Below are 24,437 nucleotides of genomic sequence, written 5' to 3'. Positions count from 1 at the left end.
TTTCTGGTTTTTTCTGGGTTTTGGGAAAGGATAACACTCCTAAATTTATAGAATTTTCTGGGCAAATCTAAAGGGTCAAACAGGGGTCCCAACTCAGCGAACAACTAGAGGAGCTAAGGGGAATTTGGGCCAAAATTTCGAGGTCAACATTTGGCCAATTCCTTCGTGGGTTTTTTTGGGTTTATGCCAAGGAGCAAGGAGCTGAAATTTCATAATTTTCTGAGCACGGGAAGCAGTTATTCCAGCCCTTCGAAGTCACAAAACATAGTAGCTTTTTGGGGCAACGTAGTTCAGTTTGGTGCAGCAGTTGTAGCAGCCTTCAGTTCAACATTTTCTCACTTGGGTTTTGTCATGCTTGTCCATTGAGACAAGCCCAGGTGCACCATTCTGTTTTACTATTGTATTTGCTCCTAAAGAAGTAATAAAATGGCTTAGCAGTTCTCTATTTCCAGTGTTTCCATGGGTGCTTAATGTATATTTCGTTTTTCTGATTGCTAGATTGTTTGCCTGCTTTGTATATCACTTACATCCCCGTTTAGGAACATTACAGTGGTATCAGAGCCATAATCTTGGCTCAGCCTGTGGGAAAGATTAGAATCAAACAACATGGTGGTCACTTGGAATGAGATGGTGAGGATACAACAAATGATGATTGCTGTGGGGAAGAAGTTGATTCATTCCAAAGTTGGGAATTCGGACATGATTGCAACTGATGTGGAGTTATTGGGGAAAACTAGAGGGCATACCAATCATTGGGTCATTGCATTCAAGCATCCCTCCTTTTTGGGGAATTCTGTGAACTAAGGAGTATGCACAAACCAATGGAGCTTCGATGGGATTTTGAAGGGATGATGAGAAGTATTAAGGAAAAAGATGAAAGAGTAGTTGAAGGGACCATGGTTGGCAAAGAGATAGTTGAGCATACACCCATTGATGAGGCATCATCCATTGATGAGGTATTCGGGGTTGTGACCGAGTTCTCAGGTGATAACAATGCACCATAGGTTGGTGAGGTGCCGAAAGACAACTCCACTGTTGTTGAGGAGCCGATAGGTACAAAGGCCTCCTGATCTACGACAGAGTTGCCAGACGATAGTCGCCTATAGCTGACTGGTGAGCATATCATGCATATTGGGTTGTTTATGGAGGAGCAGTTGAAGGCTCATGTCGAGCCTGTGATGGAGGAGGATGTGCAGCCATCCCTTGGGCTAGCCATTGATGAGGGGCAACATAGAGGTCACGCGTTGGGTTTTCAGCACAGTTCACTTCAGAGGCCCACTAGCGGGGTCTATAGTGTTATCAACCCACCCTTATGCGTTGGATTGAGGGAGGCTGAGTTCTCTAGACGTACCCAAAGGGGTGGATAGGTTAGCAGGATTGAGCTGAGCATGATACCGCATCAGCTTGGAGGGCTTGTTCCTTCCATAGAGGATTACACATTCGATATCTCCTTTGGGATTGGATGGCAAGAGGTACTGAGCTGGTACTCGATGGAGCAGGTTAGGCAGTTGGATACATCCATGGCCACATGTCAGCAGAGGCCATTGATTACTAGAAGGACTCGAGGGCCAAACTATTTTTGGGATCCAGGTGGGATTTTCCATCACATCATAGAGCTGGTAGGTGATGGTAGTAGCTACGGGATGGATTTGACACTTGAGCGCACGCACATTTTCAGATCTCCATCAGAGCCCCAGTCAACACTATTGACAAGATGGTTTGACAGGCGAGCAGACATATTTCATGAATTGTCTTGGCATATTGACGGTACGTGGAATCACAAGGTGACTAGCTTACTTTGGCAGGAGTTGGTAGGAGGAGGTGGCATTGACAGGCTATCAGACAGGGCATTGTATGGAGAGAGTGCTGTCTTACTAGCATATGGGATGCAGGGACTATTGAGGATAGGCGCAATAGTGTCATTTCCATTAGCATGTGGGGAGTCGAGCCGCTCAGGTCTTTCAAAGTAGATGGGGGGATGTAGCCCACATCATGGAGGGCGTACTAGCAGAGAGGTCGATATTTTGGCCCATGCAGGATACTGTATGTTATAGGGTGGTACGACAGTGGGTAGTGGTACATAGGACTACACAGAGTTATGTCATCGCGTCCAGTGTTATGTAGAGGGATGTAGTCTGATGCATACAGACCTAACGTTAGGCCATAGCATCCAGTGGTGTGCGAGGCTATAGAGCGAGGAGCAGGACCCTGTAGAGGAGCATGGAGATGCAGGTTGGTGTGTCATAGTATGTTGGACTGCGTTGTGGAGTGGGAGTGCCTCACATTGCATTGAGTACATGCGGAGAGTGACAGGTACAATGACACATGCGGGACCCAGGCCTGTATAGCATGGCATAACCGTAGCCAAGGGTATCCGGCAGTGTACAGGGGTAGGCCATGGTGTACAATGGCATGTCGAGGAGTACTGGGATGATCGGTGACATGCAGGGGTGTATATCGCTGCACAACGAGGTCATGGAGTGTTGCCTCCAGGGAGACCCTTGGATAGAAACATTGGGCATACGTTTGGGCGTAGTTCACCTAGGATCGACGGGGACAAAGATGAGCGATACTTGATGGTATTTGCGGGGACTCACACGCTTGACCCTCTTCTACATCCCTCACGGGCGCAATCGATTTTGCTGTCGACTTTCTGCACTTTGGGCATGAGCCACAGGGGACGAGGAGCTCACCCAAGATATTTGGGTGAGACTCATCGCATTAGGGGGGAGAATTTTAAATAGTGGCATTGGGTTGGTGCATTAGTTGACAACCATGGGTTGGGGGATGAGGTGATCATCTGCAGGGGTGGCATAGCGTTCATCACCGAGCCTACGTCTAGGGATCTAGTTCCGAGAGAGACATATGTCACTCTTTTCTCAAGGCATGTCGGGACCAAGCATGAGCAGAGGATAGCGGTTACGACTGCGGTAGTTTCCCAATGTGTCCGGGCTCCAGACCTTATATTGGCACATTATCGAGAGCGCAGATGGCAAAACCCAAGGGAGATGGTTGGCATGGACATGAGGGATCCACATACCCTTAGTTGATTACGAGTATCAGATACCCATCTTTTGGTTGCATTTAGGGGGTAGCTCTTTGGCACACGTGGCTTCCAACGATCATCGGTACTACATAGTGGCAGGCACAGGGCAGATTAGCATGCATCAGATTAGCCCACGATATATGGAGCCTATATAGTGATCACATGTGGGGACTAGAGACGAGGGCCAGAGGGATTTCATTGCTTGACAGGACTATGCCGTAGCAGGTTTGGCTATGGGATGCATGGATTCAGTTGATCGATAGATCACTCATGATGAACGGAGTCATGGCAGAGAGTGATATAGTTTGCTCTTGGGATGACACATGGGGGTTCACAGAGGGTTTCATCATATGGGGAGGCAAACATTCTTTGTTGCTACATAGGTTCGGAGTTAGATTTGGATGGGTAGGCCTGGGTGCGATGGAGATGCCTAGGCAGGATGTGTCTCGCCTCTTTCAGTATTCCACCATTGAGTTCCAAGAGAGGAGGATACTAACTGCGCACGATGTGGAGTATAACATAGTCATAGTAGCGCAACGTCAACATGGTGGCACCATTGTGGGACTAGCAAGGAATTGGGGCATCATAGCTCTTCATAGCTCAGTAACCTCTAGGGATGCGCTGACTACTGCAGGGGGAGATCATACAAATATTCCATTGGGCTTTAGCGAGTCATTGATGGAGTAGGGGACTTCTGGTACTTTCAGCGGGCAGGATAGTGAGTGGAGCGAGGGGAGCTTCATGTTCGATAGGATTGCTTGGGATCTTTGTACTGAAGGATTCTTCCATATCAGGACAGTGCAAAGGTCAGGCATGATCCAGTGGCACATCTGGGACCATGGCACATTTTGCAATGACAGTAGGGAGCAACAGTTAGAGAGGTTTCTTGCTCAGGCATTGCTTGAGAACAAGCGATTTTTGGTGCATTGGAAGAACTTGCCAGATGAGGATGCCACCTGGGAGGGTGAGCACATTTTGGAGCACCCAACTGTGTGGTTGCTTGAGGGCAAGCAACATTTGAGAGGGGAGGAGTGTCATGTCCCTTTTGAAACACATTTGTAACAGGGTGCTGCTACACAATTTTGCACAATTTTTGCTAAGGAAGAGAACCCATCATTTTCGACTTTTAGGGACTTAGGAGACAATTCAACTTTATTTGGTTGCTAGTGGAATTTGGGGGCCGCCGACATGGGAGTTCAAATTTGCCCATTCAAATAGCTTGGAGGGAAAGTCGAATAGGTGGATGGAGGGGCCCACATGAGGCTAGGGAGGTCCAAGGAGTTATAAGGAGGCAACAATTCTCATTTTGGATTCATTCTTACACCTTGCAATCAAAATTACTTGACTATTCGCTCTGCTGTTTAGCGAGTCAACCGACTGTTTAGCCACGAATCTTTCAAGCGGAAGATTCAACCTCTACTTTGGGGGACCATTCGTGCCCGCCCTAGAGAGGTAGTTCCATAAGTATTTCAGGAGTTCCGAGAGTGTGTTACAACACTACCATTTAGCCACAACAGGGAGTGCGTATTTCTGGCTAGCTTGACAATACGGAAGGGGAGTTTGGAGCTATTAGTGATCAAGCATTTTCCGGGAGAGTTAGAGGATTGGGAGAGCAAAAAAGGGCCAACCTTTCTTGCGAGTTTGGAGCCAACAGAGCCAGCATCCCAGCAGTCCGATTTATAGTTACCTGGGCCTGCGCAGAGAGCCATCACTATGCTCATGTGGGAGTTGGAGGAAGGAATTGCAGAGCTAACTGGGAGAAGTAGGAGATCACTTGGAGGGCCATTTGAGGAGGATTGCTGGAGTTGGGAGAGCAGAGATTGACAGGATTGCTCACAACAACAAAATTCGAAACTGGAGGAGGGCCAAGCTGTGAAGGGTCAATTTTTGAAGGTTGGAACTGAGGGAAACCCTTTCTCGGTTTTGGGCAAGGATCACACTCCTAAACCCATAGAATTTTCTGGGCAGATCTAAGGGGTCAAACAGGGTCCCAACTCAGCCAACAACTAGAGGAGCTAAGGAGAATTTGGGCCAAAATTCCGAGGTCAACATTTGGCCAATTCCTTTGTGGGTTTTTCTGGGTTTATGCCAAGAAGCAAGGCGTTAAAATCTCATAATTTTTTGAGCACAGGAAGTAGTGATTCCAGCCCTTCGAAGTCAGCAAACATAGTAGTTTTCTGGGGCAACACAATTCAACTTGGTGCAGAAGTTATAGCAGCATTCAGTTCAACATTATTTCACCTGGGTTTTGTCTTGCTTGTCCATTGAGACAAGCCCAAGTGCACCATTCTATTTTACTATTGTATTTGCTCTTGAAGAAGTAATAAAATGGCTCAACAGTTCTCTATTGCCAGTGTTTCCATGGGTGCTTACTGTATATTTCGTTTTTCCGATTGCTAGATTGTTTGCATGCTTTGTATATCACTTACATTCCTGTTTAGGAACATTACAATATAACAGATTTATAATAAAGCTGGTACAATCTCTAGCTCTCTAAACCCTAGCTAGGGTACACCATGAAAATCTCAGCCACCACCAAAGATCCACAACAAGCTAGCATCAACATTGGCCAAGTCCTTGTCTTCAACACTTGCCGTCCACAAGTGTCCAAGAAATCTCCTTCTCTTCTTCTCCTTAATCAAGCATAACAAGTAGCACAATGGTTTCTAAAACCCTCGTCTTCTTCTTTGACAAGAGCAATAAGAAAAATGCTTCTTTATCATATAGGGTTTATCACAAACCCTAGCATATTTGCTTCATTTAGGGTGAGACCCTAGCCCTATAAAACCCTAGGAACTTCTCCATGAACGCTTATGATCTAAGAAAAAGAGTGATAATACAATGAAGAGTACAAAGAGAGAGAAGTTTGTTCCACTCCTTACATCTCTAATATGAGTGGTGATTTATAACAAAATGACTTTGTCATTCTTCTATTTATATGAGAGGTAACACAGGCCAACAACAAAACGTGAGCTTGAACCTCTACAAGCATCTTAACTGCACACAAGTAAACTCACAAGTGCAGTGCTTTCTCTCCAAGTGATACATGCTAAGCTCCAAGGTGAAAATGTCCACAGACTAGGTTCCAAGGCATGAGTGCTCCACGAGATGTGTCCAATGCTTCTCCTCCACAAGCCTCCAAAGCTACAACACTCCTCCACAGTGATGTGCTCTTGTGAGTCAGCCACTCCTATATGACTATTTCCTCACCCCAAGTGTCCTCAAGTCAATTACAAGCCTCCATGCAAGCAACCATCCCTCCTTGTGTACATCACTAAGAAAGTCACCAAGCTCCATGGGTCTCCAACACTCTTGGGAATAATTCATGTGCACATCATTAAGAAAGCCACCAAGCTCCATAGGTCTCCAACACTCCAGGGAAAAATTCCATACAAACATCCGTACAAGGTCTAGTAATCAACGAGCATGTCATCTCCATTGTGTTTGTGCATCATAGAAAAACCAAGGGTCATCTATACATCATGCACCCCACATTACATGAAGCAACCCCAAGTATGGTATAAACACTTTCAGAGTAACCTTGAAAGCTAACATTTTGGCTGACCATTTCTCCAGTATGATTCCTAGAGTCTATATTTGGTGCTTCACAGGAAACATCAAATCTATCTTTGGTCCTCAATGTGAGGTGGGTGTCCAATGATCCAAAGGATAGATGGGTGCATAGACTTTACATTGTTTGTTTTATTCATCTTTCATATAAGTTGAGATATTTTGTTTGGTTAGTGATCTATCAAGGGATTGCATCCAAGGCCTGGTTGGCCAAGCAGGAACTTTCTGATGGTCTCTGTCCTATTTGTCTTTGCTCAAAGACCGTGAAGCATATTTTTTTAGAAGTTTCAGTTTGCCAAATGGAGGTATATAGAGGATCATTATTCAGTTTTGCTGCAAAGCAGGGTTCATTGGCATTTTGCATTGGCTATGTTCATACTGCCTTCTATGGGATATGGCGGTTCTTGCAGATTTTGTTCTTATTCATTCTATGGAAAATCAGGTGTAAGTTTGTTTTTGATCATAAAGATAGCTGATTGTTTGCTTTTTGTTGCATGTGGAGGGATAAGTCACAACATCAACTCTTCGTTAAGGGAGCTTCGATGATCATGGATGCTCAATATTTAGATACCATAGCTTATTCTGATTTTATCTCAGTTTTAGTAGCTTTAAGAAAGAGCTTATGATATTCATTGTATATATAATTCGACATTTTACTGTACTAGAAAATATTTTCTGCAAATATAAGACAATTTTCAAATAGAAAATTTTAAATTTTTTGCAGCTGTGTTAACCTTTTTATCTTATTTATGGACATTAATATAGTTTCATTTCATTTCATTGTTTTTTTTCTTCTATGGTAGCACTTTTCTGAACGGAACTTTTTTGCTTTCTCCTTGTTGACCATAGATACCTTCGACAAATGTTGCGGAAAATCATCAAGTGAAAAATGCAACTGTTATGTCTGAGATAGCAGGTTCCAAATTATTGTATGACGATGAGCTTGACTCAACCACACTCGCACAATCTATTAATGACATTTTAGGTAAGTAATTTTCTTATCTTTTTACTGATCCTCAGCTCTTATACACAGAAACTGATGTTTTTCTGTAAAATCAATTTGCAAATTGAAATTGTTGATCAATTGCAGAAGTACATGAATAAAATAAAGCCACAATAATTTGAGCCTCGCATGTAGTGGAGGCCTAGGTTACTATCTATTTGTTAATCTAGACATGGCACTTTGTGCATTTCTACAGTTAGAAGTTGTAACTCCAAATAAATTGAATTTGACCTTGGGCTGAACAAAATGATTAGCTAACTGTGACTAGTAGCCAATTGATTGTACATGTATCTTCGAGGAAAATTAATTAATTTGATTCTTCAAAGTGAGAATGATCAAGTTTGTTGACAAGACACTGTTTAAGGGTTTCCCTCAAATTTCAATTCTTTGTAACTAATCTCATTTTGTGTTGGATTTGGAATGTGTTGATTCTGCCTTCAATACTTGTGATGACATAAACTTCAATCCTCAGTTGTACGATTGAAAATGTATTTGCTTATTCCAGTAAAAAAATTCATTTGTGTATCCTATTCATCTTTTCGAGGTTTTGCATAGTGTATATTTTTCCAGTTGTCAAATAGCCTCCAGGTTTAGTTGAAATGATGTAGACTAAGTATTCCCACCATGTTGATGTGTAATGTTCCTAACTAGGAAATTCAGTGATAAACAAAGCAAACAGAGAAACCAACATCCATAAATGAGATGCTATCACTAAACACCCATGAAAATACAACAGTGAATGGGGCAAATACAACAGTGAATGGAATGGTGCACCTGGGCTTGTCTCCAAGGACAAGCGTGACAAAAACCAGGTGAGCAAATGATGATCTGAGTGCTGCCCAACTGCTGCTCCAGAAGTGATCCATGCTGCCCAGAAACTACGCTGTCTGCTGGAAAGGATGTGCTGGAACCCCTGCTTCCCTTGCTTAGAAAATTGTGAAACTTCAGCTTCCAGATCCTCAAACAAAACCCACCAAAACCCAGGAAGGGTTTGGCCTAGTTCAGACCCCTGAAAATCGACCCCTAGGGAGCCCGTCCTCCTCCTCAAGTTGGCAAACTCGGCTTGTCTGAAATGTGTTGGGAAAGCTCTCCAAATCTGGCCCAAATCACTGAGATGCTATCCCTTATGAATTTCCACCCTTCTCCAATCTGGTCCTGGTGCTATGGCTCTCTCCCTCAATACCCACGTGAGCCCAGTCTAGCCCTCTGCGCAGTCCTCCAAGGCTGAATTTCAAACTGCCCAAATGCTGCACCCACCTGCTCCAAAACTCCTCCCAAAGGCTGGTCTCTTGATGTACTCCAACTCTCCAAGTTTTTGCGACAAGTGCTGCCCGGATGAACCTCGGATCGCAACTATGTGTTCCCCTCTCTGCGTGGTCCAGAAATACGCTCTGCTGGTTTGTGGGCTGAGTGTAATGGCTACGAATCTTCTTGGGTGCTCCTCAAGGTAATCTGAAAATGCCTTCCTAGGGTGGCACTCGTAGTCCCCCGAAGATAAGGTTGAATCTCCTGCCTGAGAGAGTCGTGGCTAAATGGCCAGTTGACTCGGCTAAGCAGCATGAGCAAACATACAAGTGAGTTCGATGTGCAAGTATGAATGAATCATCTATTGAGGAGCTCTTCCTCCTTATAACTTCGTGGGCCTCCTTTCTCGCCATGTAGGCCCCTCCAGAAACCATACGATTTCCCCTCCAAGGCAATTCGAATTGCCCAAGTGCCCAATGCGTTCTCCCACGTGGTTGGCCCCCATTTTCACTAACAATTTAATCCAACCTTCATTTCTCCTAAGTCATTAAGTCAAAATTGCCATATACAAAATTATGGAGAGCCAAACCTGTTACAAATCCATTTGGGAAGGGACATGAAAGTCCTCCCCTCCCAAATGTTGCTTTCCCTCTAGCAACTTCAGCACTGGGTGCTCTAGAATGTGCTCAACCTCCCATGTGGCATCCTCATCCGGCAAGTTCTTCCAACTCACCAAAAACTCCCTAATGGTCCTGCTCCTCAACTTCCTCTCCCATCTCTTCAAAATGGCCTCAGGCTCCAAAACCAAATGGCCCTCATCATCTAGTGGGGGTAACTCAACTGTTGCTGTCACGTGTTGTCTCAACACCTTTTTGAGGCACGAGACATGGAATATGTTGTTAATCCTGCTCCCCGGAGGCAGCTCTGGCTCGTAGGCCACCTCCCCAACTTTTCTGACTACCCTGTACGACCCATAAAAATGTGGTTGTAGCTTCTCGGCCCCCTTCTGCTTCAAGGTGGATTGTTTGTATGGCTGTAACCGGAGGTACACCAAATTCCCCTCCTCAAAATGCCTCTCAGTTCAGTGCCTATCTGCGTATGTCTTTTGTTGATTTTGTGCTGTCACTAAGTTATCCTTGAGAGCCTTGAGGATGTCTTGGCTCTCTAGGATTTAGTCTTTGGCCTTTGGGGCCCGACTATCTCCAAAAACAACATCAACAAAAGGCAATGCATCATAACCATACAAGGCATGGAAAGGAGTCATACCGATGGACATGTGGTGGGTGGTGTTGTAGCAATACTTGCCCCAGTGCTGCCATCGTTTCCAAGCCCTTTGTTGCCCAGTCATGTAGTTCCTTAGGTACCCTTCCAACCACTGATTAATTCGCTCGGTCTGACCATCTGTCCGGGGATGGTAGCTCATGCTGGTGGTGAGCTCAGTACCAACCAACTTGAAGAGCTCTTGCCAGAATCCTCCCGTGAACTTGCTATCCCAGTCACTCACTATGTTCTTAGGAAGTGCGTGTAACCGGAAGACCTCCCTGAAGAATAACTCTGCAACCTGTGAAGCCGAACATCAGGTCGGGATGGCGAAAAAGTGGGCATACTTGTTCAACCGATCAACTACTACATAGATGCAATGCTTGCCCTGTACTGTGGGGAGCCTAGTGATGAAGTCCATGGAGATACTCTCTCGTTTCCCCTCAGGGATGGGAAGCAACTGCAATAACCCGGTGGGATGAATCAACTCCCCTTTGTTCCTCTGACATGCTTCACATTCCCATACGGGCCTCAACACGTCCCCTTTGAGGCCCTTCCATGTGAAATGCTCCCTTACTGCCATGTATGTTTTCCTGAACCCCTGATGTCCTGACAATGGCGAGCTATGTGCTGCCTGGAGCACACTCTCAACTGCGAGTTGGGAACCAGAAATATGCGCCCCTTGTAGTAGATGGCCTCGTCCATCACCCGGTAGCAATCATTTGCGTGGGTCCCCTCCTGAATCTCGCATGCCCTCCTGTCCTTAGAATACTCAACCAATATCCGGGCCTTCCAATCATGGCAAATGCTCATGAGTGATAGGCCTGGGGGTCTCCTGGATAGGGCATCAACCACCACATTGTGTTTCCCCCGCACATACTCTATGTCAAAATCATAGGTCTGCACCTTATTGACCCATCTCTGTTGTCTGTTGTTGAGGCCCTGTTGCCCCATAAAGTGACGAAGGCTATTGTGATCAGTCTTCACCCAGAACTTGTTACCCACTAAATACTGTCGAAATTTGGCCAAGGCATAGAAGGGAGTCATACCGATGGACATGTGGTGGTTGGTGTTGTAGCAATACTCGCCCCAGTGCTGCCATCGTTTCCAAGCCCTTTGTTGCCCAGCCATGTAGTTCCTCAGGTACCCTTCCAACCACTGATTAATTCGCTCGGTCTGGCCATCTGTCTGGGGGTGGTAGCTCACGCTGGTGGCGAGCTTAGTACCAACCAACTTGAAGATCTCTTGCCAGAATCCTCCCATGAACTTGCTATCCCAGTCACTCACTATGTTCTTAGGAAGCGCGTGTAACCGGAAGACCTCCCTGAAGAATAACTCTGCAACCCGTGAAGTCGAACATCAGGTCGAGATGGCGAAAAAGTGGGCATACTTGTTCAACCGATCAACTACTACATAGATGCAATCCTTGCCCTGTACTGTGGGGAGCCTAGTGATGAAGTCCATGGAGATACTCTCCCATTTCCCCTCGGGATGGGAAGCAGTTGCAATAACCCGGTGGGATGAATCAACTCCCCTTTATTCCTCTGACATGCTTCACATTCCCATACGGGCCTCAACACATCCCCTTTGAGGCCCTTCCATGTGAAATGCTCCCTTACTGCCATGTATGTTTTCCTGAACCCCTGATGTCCTGACAATGGCGAGCTATGTGCTGCCTGGAGCACACTCTCAACTGCGAGTTGGGAACCAGAAATATGCGCCCCTTGTAGTAGATGGCCTCGTCCATCACCCGGTAGCAATCATTTGTGTGGGTCCCTTCCTGAATCTCGCATGCCCTCCTGTCCTTAGAATACTCAACCAATATCCGGGCCTTCCAATCATGGCAAATGCTCATGAGTGATAGGCCTGGGGGTCTCCCGGATAGGGCATCAACCACCACATTGTGTTTCCCCCGCACATACTCTATGTCAAAATCATAGGTCTGCACCTTACTGACCCATCTCTGTTGTCTGTTGTTGAGGCCCTGTTGCCCCATAAAGTGACAAACACTGTTGTGATCAGTCTTCACCCAGAACTTGTTACCCACTAAATACTGTTGAAATTTGGCCAAGGCATGCATAATGGCCAACATCTCCTGGTCATATATAGAATATGACCTCTCATGGGGTAAAAGCTTCTGACTCTCGAAAGTAATGGGGTGCCCATCCTAAGATAGTACTACCCCAACTCCCTCCTCGGATGCTTCACACTCCATGGTGAAGGGTTGGGAGAAGTCCGAAAGTGCCAATACTGGACAACTGCTCATCACCTCCTTGAGGCAGTCAAAAGCTGACTGTGCCCCATCTGTCCATGCAATATCCCCTCTCTTAGTTAAATCCGCGAGGGGAGTTGCTAACTGCGAAAACCCCTTGATGAACTTCTGGTAATACGTGCAGATGTGCAAGAAGCCCCTCAGCACCGTCACATCTTTGGGTACCGGGCAATCACGGATAGCTCGTATCTTCTCCTCATAGACCTTCACCCCATCAACGCCAATGATATGCCCCAAGTAGAGCATCTTGGTCAGGCCAAACTCACACTTGGACAACTTGGCATAGAATTGCGGTTCCTCCAATATATGCAATACCTCTTCCAAGTATTGTAGATGCTCCTCCCAATTTCTACTGTATATCAATATGTCATTAAAGAAAACCAATACAAACCTCCTCAACTGCCTCCGGAACACATGGTTCATACATGACTGAAAGGTAGCCAGAGCATTGGTCAACCCAAAGGGCATGACCAGGAACTCAAAGTGCCCATAATGGCATCGAAAAGCTGTCTTGGGGATATGCTGATCTTCACTCTGATTGGATGGTACCCCAAACTTAGATCTATCTTAGAGAAGTACTTGGCTCCTCTAAGCTCATCCATCAACTCATCAATGCGAGGTATGGGGTATTAGTTCTTCAATGTCTTCCTGTTGAGAACCCGGTAGTCAATGCACATGCACAAGGTTCCATCCTTCTTCTTCACCAGCACCACTGAAGAAGCAAAGGGACTGGAACTTGGCCTAATGTGGCCCAATGCCAACGGTTCCTTGATGGCCCGCTATAGGCCTTAGGATGCCTATAAGGGGTGGTAATCACTACCTGCACACCAGGCTCCAATTCAATGGTGTGTTCGAATCCCCTATTTGGTGGATGCCCTGGTGGGATATCTCCAAATACCACTGAGTACCTATCTAGCAAGGCCTGTATGTCTGGAGGTGGTGGCTGGGCTTGCCCCCCAACCTCTGAAACCCTTAACTCTACTGCCCATGCTATGTCTCCATGTCGTAGATCTGCCTCCATCCTATGCGTTGAGATTGTTTGTGGTGGGTACTAATGCACGCATCTTAGGACCACCGATTTTCCATTTGGGCTGGTGAACTCCATCTCCAGTTTCTTCTAGTTAGTGGTAAATCGCCCAAGGGAGTACAACCACTGGACACCCATCATCACATTGGTGTCATAGAGTAGTTCCCCATAGCCCTCGCCAAAGCGAGCACATAACGAGTGCACTGCATGGTCTGGTCACCTGACACCAAGACTGAAAAGCCTTCAAACTCGGTCGTGGTGAGGCCCCTCCTCTAAACCAACTGGGCATTTATGAAGTTGTGGGTAGCCCCACTGTCAAGTAAGACTGACACCCGTTGCCCTTGTATCGTGCCTCTGATCCTCAATGTTAGAAATTTGGGGACCCCGCATAAAGAAGTAAAGATTCCCTGGATGGGGCAAAGTATGCTCCCCCCTGTGGAGGTGGTGGTGGTGGTCCCCTCTCTGCTGGAGTCTCACCATCTCCTATACCACACTCCTGCTCCACCTCGTCCTCCTAGTCACTATCTGAGAAGACCTCGATGCAGTGTGCTTCGCCAGTAGTGCACTGATGCCCTGGTGCCCAACGCTCTCGACAAGTAAAGCACAACTCCCTCCTCCTGAGGTCCTTCCATGTCTCCATCTAGTTGCCTCTGCCCCTAGGTGGTTCTCTAAGGTGGGGGTCTAGTATCATTGCCCTTCTGGGGGCAGGGGTACGTGTAGGAAAGGGTGCTCGTGTCTTGGGGATGGCCCCCTATAAATATTTGGCACATGTAACTGCTTCCTGCAGCGTGGAGGGTCTACGTGACTTCACCAATTCACACAAGGGCTCGAGTAAGCCCTCTATGAAGGTGTATACCCTCCTAGCATCTGATAGGTCCAACACCATCATTGATACTCTCAAGAACTCTGATATGTATTGTTTTGGGTTGCCTGTTTGTCGAAGTTGGGTTAGCTCCCTGAAGTGAGCCTTTGAATCCCTCTGGTCAAAGCGCTTCACCACCCTCCTGGTGAAATCCTCATATGAAGCCACATTGGCATGCCCCAAGATAGCCAAGCCATGAAACCACTAGTCATGGGCTTCCCCCTCCATGTGTAGCGTGGCCATCTTGATGGCTTCCAACTCCGTCATCTGGTTAAGCTGGAAATAAGTGTCCATCTTCTCAACCCAGTCTCGAGCAGTGCACTTGGCAGTGCCATCGTACATGGGGAAGTACTTCCTCCCTATCGTCCTCTGCAACTCATAGCTCTGTGTGTCCTGTCCTCCATAACCCTTGCTCCTCTCATTCTACTTGAGCTTGTAGAAATCTCTGAAAGAGAGTGCTTCCCTGAAGTCAACTTCCGTGGACTGCCATTCTTTGAAGTGTTTTCCCATTTGTGAAGGGTCTTTGGCCCCTGCTAGTTCAGCCTGTGCTAAAAGCACGAAAGAGGGCAGTGTAGCTCGAGTTGGCCCATTCACTGTTGGAGGTTGTGTTGTGGGTGAAGGATGGTCGAATTGTTGAGGGACCCCCAAAGCTCCCCAAATAGGAATCCCCTAGGAGTGCTTCTCTCCTAGTTCTGCATTTTGATCTCCTCTATGTTGAAATTTCGAAGTATTACCCGTTGGAAATTTTATCTGTATTCTCTGGTTTATTTCGCCTACTTGTTAATTACGAACAAGTTATTTAACCATATAAATATTGAAATAAACATAATACAATCTCAACCATCTACAGATCAACAACTAAAAGAAATAGACAAACACACAAGTGACACTGTTATTTTTGGACAACACGTCCCCGAAAAACCCAACTTTGAAAACCGATGCAACAATTATGAGGGTTATTTTATTATGCATTCTTTTTGAGTAAAATTGGGTGCCAAACCCTCTCACCCGACAGAGAAAATAATCTGACAATAATACCTCTCTATTCGGAAGCAGATATTCAGAAAATCTGCCTCACGAAACCCTCTCCAACACAACTGAAGCACTGCATCAGCCTGAAAACCCCATGCGTCAACTTTCGAAGGCTTTGTGGAGCCTCTCTGCCTCTCTGCGTCACTCCTGGCCTCTGTGTGGATGACGCAAGCCCTCCTGGCCTCTGCTCCTGGCCTCTGCGTTGTCTCTCTTAGCCTCTGTGTGGCTCCCTCTAGCTTTTGCGTCTGCCTCTCTGCCTCTTCACTAGTTTTCCGGCACTATCTCTGCCTTTGTCTCGTACTCACTGCCCCTCGCTGCAAACTAATCACTGATTCGATTTCTGTTAGCAAACCCCGCTCTAGAAAATCGAATGACTGATCACTCTGGTGTATCCTCCAACTGACCCTCAAGCCTTCTCTTATTCTTTTCCTGTTGGTCCTTCAATGGTCGAGATTATATCTCTAATCAATGGCTAAGATTAGATTTGGCTTGATCCATGTCCTTTAGAACCTTCTAACCCAATTTTATATTAATACCCATTAATATTTTATTTTTTCCTAAGTTTAGACTTAGGAACTCCATTAAAAATATTAACTATTTTAATATCTCCTTAACCGGGTAGAATCTGCCCAAACCATTTGTGGGTGTTGGGGATCTCATGCGCTTTATCCTCTCCACCAATTTTCATGACTAGAGCATATCTGGTGCTACCCTAAATCAACACTCTTTCTTAACGAGGATTGTGCTCTAGTAATACTCCACACTGAGCATCACTCTGATTATACGACACTGGTACCTGTGCTGATGCTAGGCCTCCCCGCCCAACATCCTTTGCACTGCTGCATCCTGTACTGCTGCCCATGGCCTTGCCACTGCCACTGCCACTGCTACATCCATACGACATCTTCCTCTGCATCCGTGCTGCTGCTGGTTCCTTTCTCCCAACATTGCATCTACACTGCAACCCCCTCTCACCATGTTGCATCGTGCTACTGCCAACTGTTGCTGCACTGCAACTCAGTTACTGAGAAGTAAGTAACTGATCCACCCAACTACTGACATCCCTGTCAGGCTAGAAACACTCCCGATGCTGAAGCTCTCTCTGCCGCTATCTCATGCTCCCTCTATTGCCTCTGCGCTACTGCAACAACTCCCTGCCTCTCGCACCGCTGCAAACCTCTCTGTGCCATCCTGCACTGCTGCAACCTCCTCTGTGCCTCTCGCACTGCTGCAACCTGCTAGCTCTGCACTGCTTGGGACTACTGCACTGTAGCACTCTCTCCTGCTTCATTCGCATCCATTTCTACCGACGTCCGCCATCTTGCTACTTCTCACTTCGCGGCTCTCGTAGCAAGGTATGATCCAAGAGTTTGGGTACCTCAAGGATCCTGCCCCTCATCACCTGTAGTCTTCCTGACTACAACTCGATGTTTCCCCACATCTTCTCTAGAGGTACATGAGCACTCATGGCGCAATTGTCATCCTCCTCTACCTCCTTTTTTTCCTTTGCTGGTGCTGCCTTGGAGTCAGACACCTCTCCCTTATTCTTCTTTCTCTGACATTGGTTCGCATAATGACCTGGTTCCCCACAGTTGAAGCACTTGACCTTGGAGAGGTCCTTTTTCTTCCTCTTTTCCTGCTTCCCTGCAGATGCTAGTGCAACATCCTCTTCCTCTTCCTTCTTGATCCAGACTCCTTTGCTGCTACTTCCCATCTTGGACAACTGTCTAATCTCTTTTTGGCGAAGAGCCGCCCACAGTTCTTCCCAATATGGAAGATTCGTCTTGCCCAGAATGCTTTGCACGAATGTCTCCCACTCCTCGGAGACTGCGTTTAGAGCAGTCCTCACCATCAACTCTTGATCCGGTGTGGCCCTTATGGAAGTCAGTTGGTCCCGGATCTCCTTCAATCTACCGAGTAAGTGATCTATCTGCTCTCCCTTCTGCATCTGGTATGACCTCAGCTGATTCTCAAGTAACATCTTCCTCTACATGGAAGTATGCTGGTACAACGTCTTCAAAGTGTCCCACATTTTCTTTGTTGTATCCTTCTCGGAAATATGCTGGACGACATGATCATTGACCCCATCAAGGATGATGCATTTCACCTTGGCCATTGCCTCCTGGTACTTTTCATTATCAACTAGGTCAATTGGGATAGCCACTATTCTCAAGGCGAATGCCTTGATATGATGTCTATCTAGAATGGACAAGATCCTGGCCTTCCAGACCACAAAGTTGGACGCCCCGTCCAGCCTGTCCTGATCCCTCAGTCCATTCATGGCCATCTCTCTGCTCTTTCTTTCGACTCCTCCGAGTCTCTACTTCCCTCTGCAAGTTCTCTCTTCGACCCCCTCTAAGTCTCGATTTCCCTCCTGGAAATCCCTCTGCCAACCGTCGAGTCACACCTTTCTAATCTCCTATGCACCTGCAATACTGATATGGATTTGTTGGCTAGAAATCCACCTAGGTAGCGACTCCCTCTACCTTGGTTTTTCCTTGTTAGGTACTATTCTGTCTTGGCAACAACAACACCCCACCAACTTCACTCCCCGCAAACTGCCCACAGCTTCCTAAGCCCTAGCGACTGAAGGACTGAGCCTCTAGGCTCTGGGCAATCTCGACACTCACTGAATTGCTCCCCTAGCCAATTGTGTCAACCCTTTTGGTCTCTGCGTGGCTCTTCGTGAGCCTTTTCTGACCTCCGTAGACTCTACGCTAGCCTCTCTCGCTCGAATTGATGATACAGTCCCTCTGCATAAACTCTTCTCCGCTGCTTTCTGCTAGGAACAACTTCTGTCACTCGGAAAAACTGTTTCTGCTGCAAATGCTCCACTTTAGCTGGTGCCTTCAGCTCTTTTGTGATCTGCAACCACGCTTTGATACCATGTTGAAATTTCTAAGTGTTACCCGTTAGAAATTTTATATGTATTCTCTGGTTTATTTCGCCTACTTGTTAATTATGAACAATTATTTAACCATATAAATACTGAAATAAACACAATACTGTCTCAACCATCTACAGATCAACAACTGAAAGAAATAGACAAACACACAAGCGACACCGTTATTTTTGGACAACACGTCCCCGGAAAACCCAACTTGGGAAAACCTATGCAACATTTATGAGGGTTATTTAATTATGCATTCTTTCTGAGTACAACTGGGTGCCAAACCATCTCACCCGGCTAAGAAAATAATCTGACAGTGATACCTCTTTATTTGGAAGCAAATATTCAGAAAATATTCCCCATGAAATCCTCTCCAACACAACTGAAGCACTGCGTCAGCCGTCCTGGCCTCTGTGTCAGCCTAAAAATCCCCCGCGTCAACTTTCTGAGGCTCTACGCAACTTCTATGGCTTTCTGTGTCACTCCTGCACCCTTTGCTTGGATGACACAGGCCCTCCTGGCCTTTGCGTTGTCTCTCCTAGCCTCTGCGTGGCTCCCTCTGGCTTCTGCGTCTGCCTCTCTACCTCTGCGCTGGTCTTCTGACACAATCTCTGCCTCTCCGTCTCGTACTCACTACTTCTCGTTGCAAACCGATCACTGATTCGACTTCTCTTAGCAAACCTTGCTTTAGAAAATCGAATGACTGATCACTTTGGTGTATCCTCCATCTGACCCTCAAGCTTCCTCTTATAGTTTTGCTGTTGGTCCTTCAACGAATGAGATTATATCTCTAACTAATGACTAAGATTAGATTTGGCTTGATCCATGTCCTTTAGAACCTTCTAACCCAGTTTTATATTAATACCCATTAATATTTTATTTTTCCTAAGTTTAGACTTAGGAACTCCATTAAAAATATTAATTATTTTAATATCTCCTTAATCGGGTAGAATCTGCTTAAACCGTTTCTGGGTCTTGGAGATCTCATGTGCTTTAGCCTCTCCACCAATTTTCATGGCTAGAGCGCATTTGATGCTACCCCATATCAACACTCTAACATTTCCTTCTGTCTCTTTGCTAGATCATTCAGAGTCTTCAAAAGGCTATCAAAGGCCATCTCCTCTCTGCTCTTGGGCTCTCGCATGTCTTCCTCTACTACTACTGCCTTCCCCTATTTTCAGTGTCTGGAGTGATCTCCAGCTCTCTCTCTCAGCTTTGGTACCTCTGTCTCTTGTATGTAATATTTTGCTGGGCCCCTTCTCTCATAGGAGAAACTCCCCACGGCTGAGCCAAGATCTGGGCTCTGATACCATTGTAATGTTCCTAACTAGGAAATTTAGTGATAAACAAAGCAAACAGACAAACCAACATCCAGAAATGAGATGCAATCACTAAACACCCATGAAAATGCTGGAATTAGAGAATTCTTGAGCCATTTTATTAAATCATCATGGGGCAAATACAACAGTGAATGGAATGGTGCACCTGGGCTTGTCTCTAAGGACAAGCATGACAAAACCTAGGTGAGCAAATGATGATCTAAGCACTGCCCAACCACTGCTCCAGAAGTGATTCACGCTGCCCAGAAACTGTGCTGTCTGCTGAAAAGGATGTGCAGAAACCCCTGCTTCCCTTGCTCAAAAAATTGTGAAACTTCAACTCCCGGATCCTCAACCAAAACCCACCAAAACCCAGAAAGGGTTTGGCCTAGTTCAGACCCCTGAAAATTGACCCCCAAGGAGCCTGTCCTCCTCCTTAAGCTGGTAAACTCGGCCTGTTTGAAATGTGTTGGGAAAACTCTCCAAATCTGCTCCAAATCACTGAGATGCTATCCCTTATGAATTTCCACTCTTCTCCAATTTGGTCCCGGTGCTGTGGCTCTCTCCCTCAATACCCATGTGAGCCTAGTTTGGCCCTCTGTGTAGTCCTCCAAGGCTGAATTTCGAGTTGCCCAAATGTTTCACCCACCTGCTCCAAAACTCCTCCCAAATGCTGGTCTCCTGATGTACTCCAACTCTCCAAGTTTCTCCGATAAGTGCTGCCTGAATGAACCCTTGATCACAACTGCGTGTTGCCCTCTCTACGTGGTCTAGAAATATGCTCTGCTAGTTTGTGGGCTGAGTGTGATGGCTACGAGTCTTTCCTGGTGCTCCTCAAGGTAATCTGAAAATGCCTTCCTAGGTGGTACTCATAGTCTCCCGAAGGTAAGGTTGAATCTCCCGCTTGAGAGACTCGTGGCTAAACTGCCAATTGACTCGGCTAAGCAGCATGAGCAAACATACAAGTGAGTTCGATGTGCAAGTATGAATGAATCATCTATTGAGGAGTTCTTCCTCCTTATAACTTCGTGGGCCTCCTTTTCCCCCATGTGGGCCCCTCCACAAGCCATACGATTTCCCCTCCAAGGCAATTTGAATTGCCCAAGTGCCCAATGCATTTTCCCACGTGGGGGCCCCCACCTTCCACTAGCAATTTAATCCAACCTTCATTTCTCCTAAGTCCCTAAGTCAAAATTGCTTGGGTCCTTTACTTATCAAAATTTTATACAAAATTGTGGAGAGATCAAACTTGTTACAAATCCATTTGGGAAGGGACATGACATGATGTAATAAGAATATTGTCTCTATTTGTTCAGTACGAAAGGAAATGGGAATGTGGCATATCTGCTACTTATTCCATAGGGCAAGGGTTGTCAGAAAATTTTCTTTCCAACCAGGATTGAAAACATTTGAACCATTGAGAAGCCTTTTCTACAGGCCAATATGAAGGAGATGTGTAATTCCATGCTCAAGGTGGAGTTGACACATGACATTTAAAAATTATATGTTAATAACAACAAAATTTTCAGTGTTGGCCTTAAGCAATATGTTTCTTAGTATGAATCAGATTATCTACTAAACTTGAATTGCTCATTTATGATCCCATTGAACACATATGATTAAAAGTCAAAACCACACAGACAAAATTCATTTTTTCTTTTTTTTCTATGGAAAAAAAATATCGTGGTCACCAAATTGTGCAACGAAACCTATTAGCAAAGATTTTCGTATGGTAATGCAATAAAATACCATATGAATGAAGTCTTTTAAGTGAGAAGAGGGTAAAACTTGAGAAAGCTTTGCAACTCAAATGGTATCCCTCTTGGCGCTTGATAGATCTGGAGTTAATATTGATATATGCTCGTGTTAAGCTAAAGTGTAAGCCTATTAAAGAGAGGGATGTGGAACAAAACCTTTTGTTTCCTCAATGGACATTTATAATAAAGGGATAGGTCAAATGATGTGGTTGGTTCTTCATGAGTTATTTACAATGTACAGCTTATGAAACCTCTTGTGCCCCTCTTTCTTATTTGGGTTCACTTTGTGTTGATTTGGGGTAGCATCGGATGTGCTCTAGCCATGAAAATTGGCGAAGAGGCTAAAGCACATGAGATTTCCAAGACCTAAAAATCGTTTTGGAAAATTCCATCTAGATGAGGAGTTATAAAATAATTAATATTTTTAATGAGTTCCTAAGTCTAAACTTAGGAAAATAAAAATATTAATGAGTATTAATAAAGATAAGGATGAGAAGCTTCTAAAAGATAAGGTTCAAGTCTATTTTAATCTTAGTCGTTGATTAGGGACTTAATCTCGGCTGTTGATTCATCAACAAGAAAAGTATAAGAGGGGGCTTGAGATTCAATTGGAGATACACTGAGGGAGACCAGTTACTTCGATTTCTGGAGCGGGGCTTGTTGAGAAATTCGAATTAGAAGACTAGATTGCAGGTATTGAGTATGGAGTAGAGAGGCAAGCACAACGTAGGAGGATCAATGCAGAGATCAGAGAGGCAGACACAGGGCCACTCAGGAAGACGCAGAGGCAACAGGACTACGCAGTCACTGGAGGGCCTATGTGGGTGACGCAGAGAGGCTATGTGCTGACGCAAAGAGGCAGAATGCTGATGCAGAGGTTCTGGGAGCTGCATAGAGGCTAGTTGGTCTGACGCTAAGCCTAGCGTATGTGCTGGAGAATTTATCTTTGTTGGGTGAGCTAGTTTGGCACCCTAGTTGTACTCAAGAAAAACTTATTAATAAAATCCTCCCTTGTTGCATTGGTTTTCCTGCATTGGGTTTTCCTGGGGACAATTGTCCAAAAATAACTGTGTTGATGTGTTGATTCTTGTGCATGTATTTATTTCTATTTAATGGTGTGATATATGCAGTAAAATTTATTTTAAAATTTACTGAAGAGATTTCGTAAATAACTTATTGAAGAATAAGTAGGAAAAATAAATCAATTGCTGTAGTAATAGAATTTTCACATGGTATCAGAGCAAAGAATCAGAGACAGGAAGGGAAAATCAATTATGGGTCGAGATCATGATGTAGAGGCATCAACATCAGGAGACGTGTAGATTTTCATAAAATTGCACAAGAGACAAAAATTTCGATTTCTCTATGTTTGCTTCCAGATTGGAAGAAGAAGTTGCTTGTCTAACAAGCTCGGCATCATCTGACGTATGGTATATAGACAGTGGAGCCTCCTGGCAAATGATAGGAATCCGAGAATGTTTCTTAGATTGTCAGGAGGAAAGGATGAATTTTCAGATCACCATGGGGAATAAGGCAAAATGTACTCCAATAGGGAAGGGTACCATAGTTTTTCAAACAGAGATGGGAAAGTGGTTCCGAGCTACCAATATGTTGCATGTGCTAGGGCTGGGGATGAACTTACTTTCCGTATCACAATTTCAAAGCAAGGGCTGTGATGTTTTCTTCATTAAGGAGAAAGTATACGTCAAACACCCAAGCTGGAAAAAGAAAGTGCAGATCGGAATCAGGAATAACAGGTTGTAAAGGTTACAACTAGAATTACCAATGGCACTGATAGGCAGTCATGGAGGCAAGGATCTGAATGAACTATGGCACATAAGAATGGGACATTTGCACCATGGGGCTCTGAGAATTCTCAGGAAAGCTGTAACAAGAGTTCCAGACCTTAGTACAGAACGAGATGATGTATGCAGAGGATGTGCTTTGGGCAAGTATGCCAAAGCAACATTTCCTAGAAGTAAAAACAGGGCCAAGAGTGTACTAGGATTGATACACTCAGATATCTGCGGACCAATGCCCACTAAAGCTCTTAGTGGTGTTGAATACTTCATCCCCTTCATTGATGACCACTCCAGGAAAACTTGGATTTATTTTCTGAAAACCAAGGACGGGGTTTTTGGTCGATTCAAAGAGTTCAAGGCTCTGGTGGAGAATGTGACTGGAAAGAAAATAAAAGTTTTGCGCTCAAACAATGGTGGAGAATATGTTGACAAGGACTTCATAGATTTTTGTGCTAGGGAGGGTATTAGAAGAGCATGGACAACTCCATACAATCCTGAGCAGAATGGAGTAGCAGAAAGGAAGAACAGGACTATCGTGGAAGTAGCCATGGCCATGATGTATGATCAAGATATGCCAAAATTCCTGTGGGCGAAAGCATGCAATACATCACCCTAAGTCTAGAATAGAACTCCTCATCGGGCATTGGGCAAGATTACTCCAGAGAAAGTCTTCACCGGGAAGACCCCTGTTGACACCTAATCCGAAACGGATGGGTGAACTGGACAGTCATCTAGAAGATGAACTGATCCATCATATGTATGTATATAAATAATGTGTTAGCTAATGAATAAAATCAATCAGTTTTGTCTCTCGTTCAATGTGGAGTTACCCTGGCCTGACATGGTATCAGAGCACAGGTCCCAAAATAGTGTAACTCCTGCTGAGCGCTGCCTCATCCTGAGCGATTCCCTGACTGCAATACGTTTCTGATTTTTATTGAATGCCCTGCGCTCTCTGACTGCCAGAGACTGCGCCTCTGTCCTGAAGACTGCGCACTATCCATAATTATGCTGCTGAATGTGCGTTGTTCTCAGTGATTGATATTGAATGCGCATAAGCGTTGATGCGTTTCTAATTGAATGCATCTCCAGACAGAGAGCCGTTACCATGGCCTGAGTCCGAGGCGTTTAAACTGTGTGATTTTTTTTCCAGAATCTTTCGGCTCTGAAATGGTTTACTTGCATTTTGGTGCCGCCTTCAAGTGAAATTTTCTTTCAATAATTTTTGGGTTTGAGGGATTACACTGCCATTCCGTCCCTTTGAATGTCCTTCGCTCATTCTGAATAAACCGCTCTGCTATTTCTTCTACGGTGTCTCCCAAATTGGTTAACTCAGCATCACTTATCTGAGA

The 24,437-nt window shown here is 45.2% G+C and overlaps 1 protein-coding gene across 1 annotated transcript in view; it reads left to right on the top strand.

Annotated features, from left to right (window-relative positions):
* LOC149167637 (UDP-Glycosyltransferase superfamily protein) overlaps nt 1–24,437 on the top strand; it is a 248,101-nt gene that overhangs the window by 169,427 nt on the left and 54,237 nt on the right. The window contains exon 3 of the mRNA XM_089433065.1: nt 7,466–7,601. Coding sequence (XP_089289191.1) covers nt 7,466–7,601 — 136 coding nt within the window. The remainder of the gene's footprint in view (nt 1–7,465; nt 7,602–24,437) is intronic.

The sequence above is a fragment of the Pinus tabuliformis genome, chromosome 5_1, assembly GCF_031772625.1.
Source record: "Pinus tabuliformis cultivar Carrire ecotype Pingquan chromosome 5_1, CPIR1, whole genome shotgun sequence".
NCBI lineage: Eukaryota > Viridiplantae > Streptophyta > Pinopsida > Pinales > Pinaceae > Pinus > Pinus tabuliformis.
This window is presented reverse-complemented; position numbering and strand designations above follow the sequence as displayed.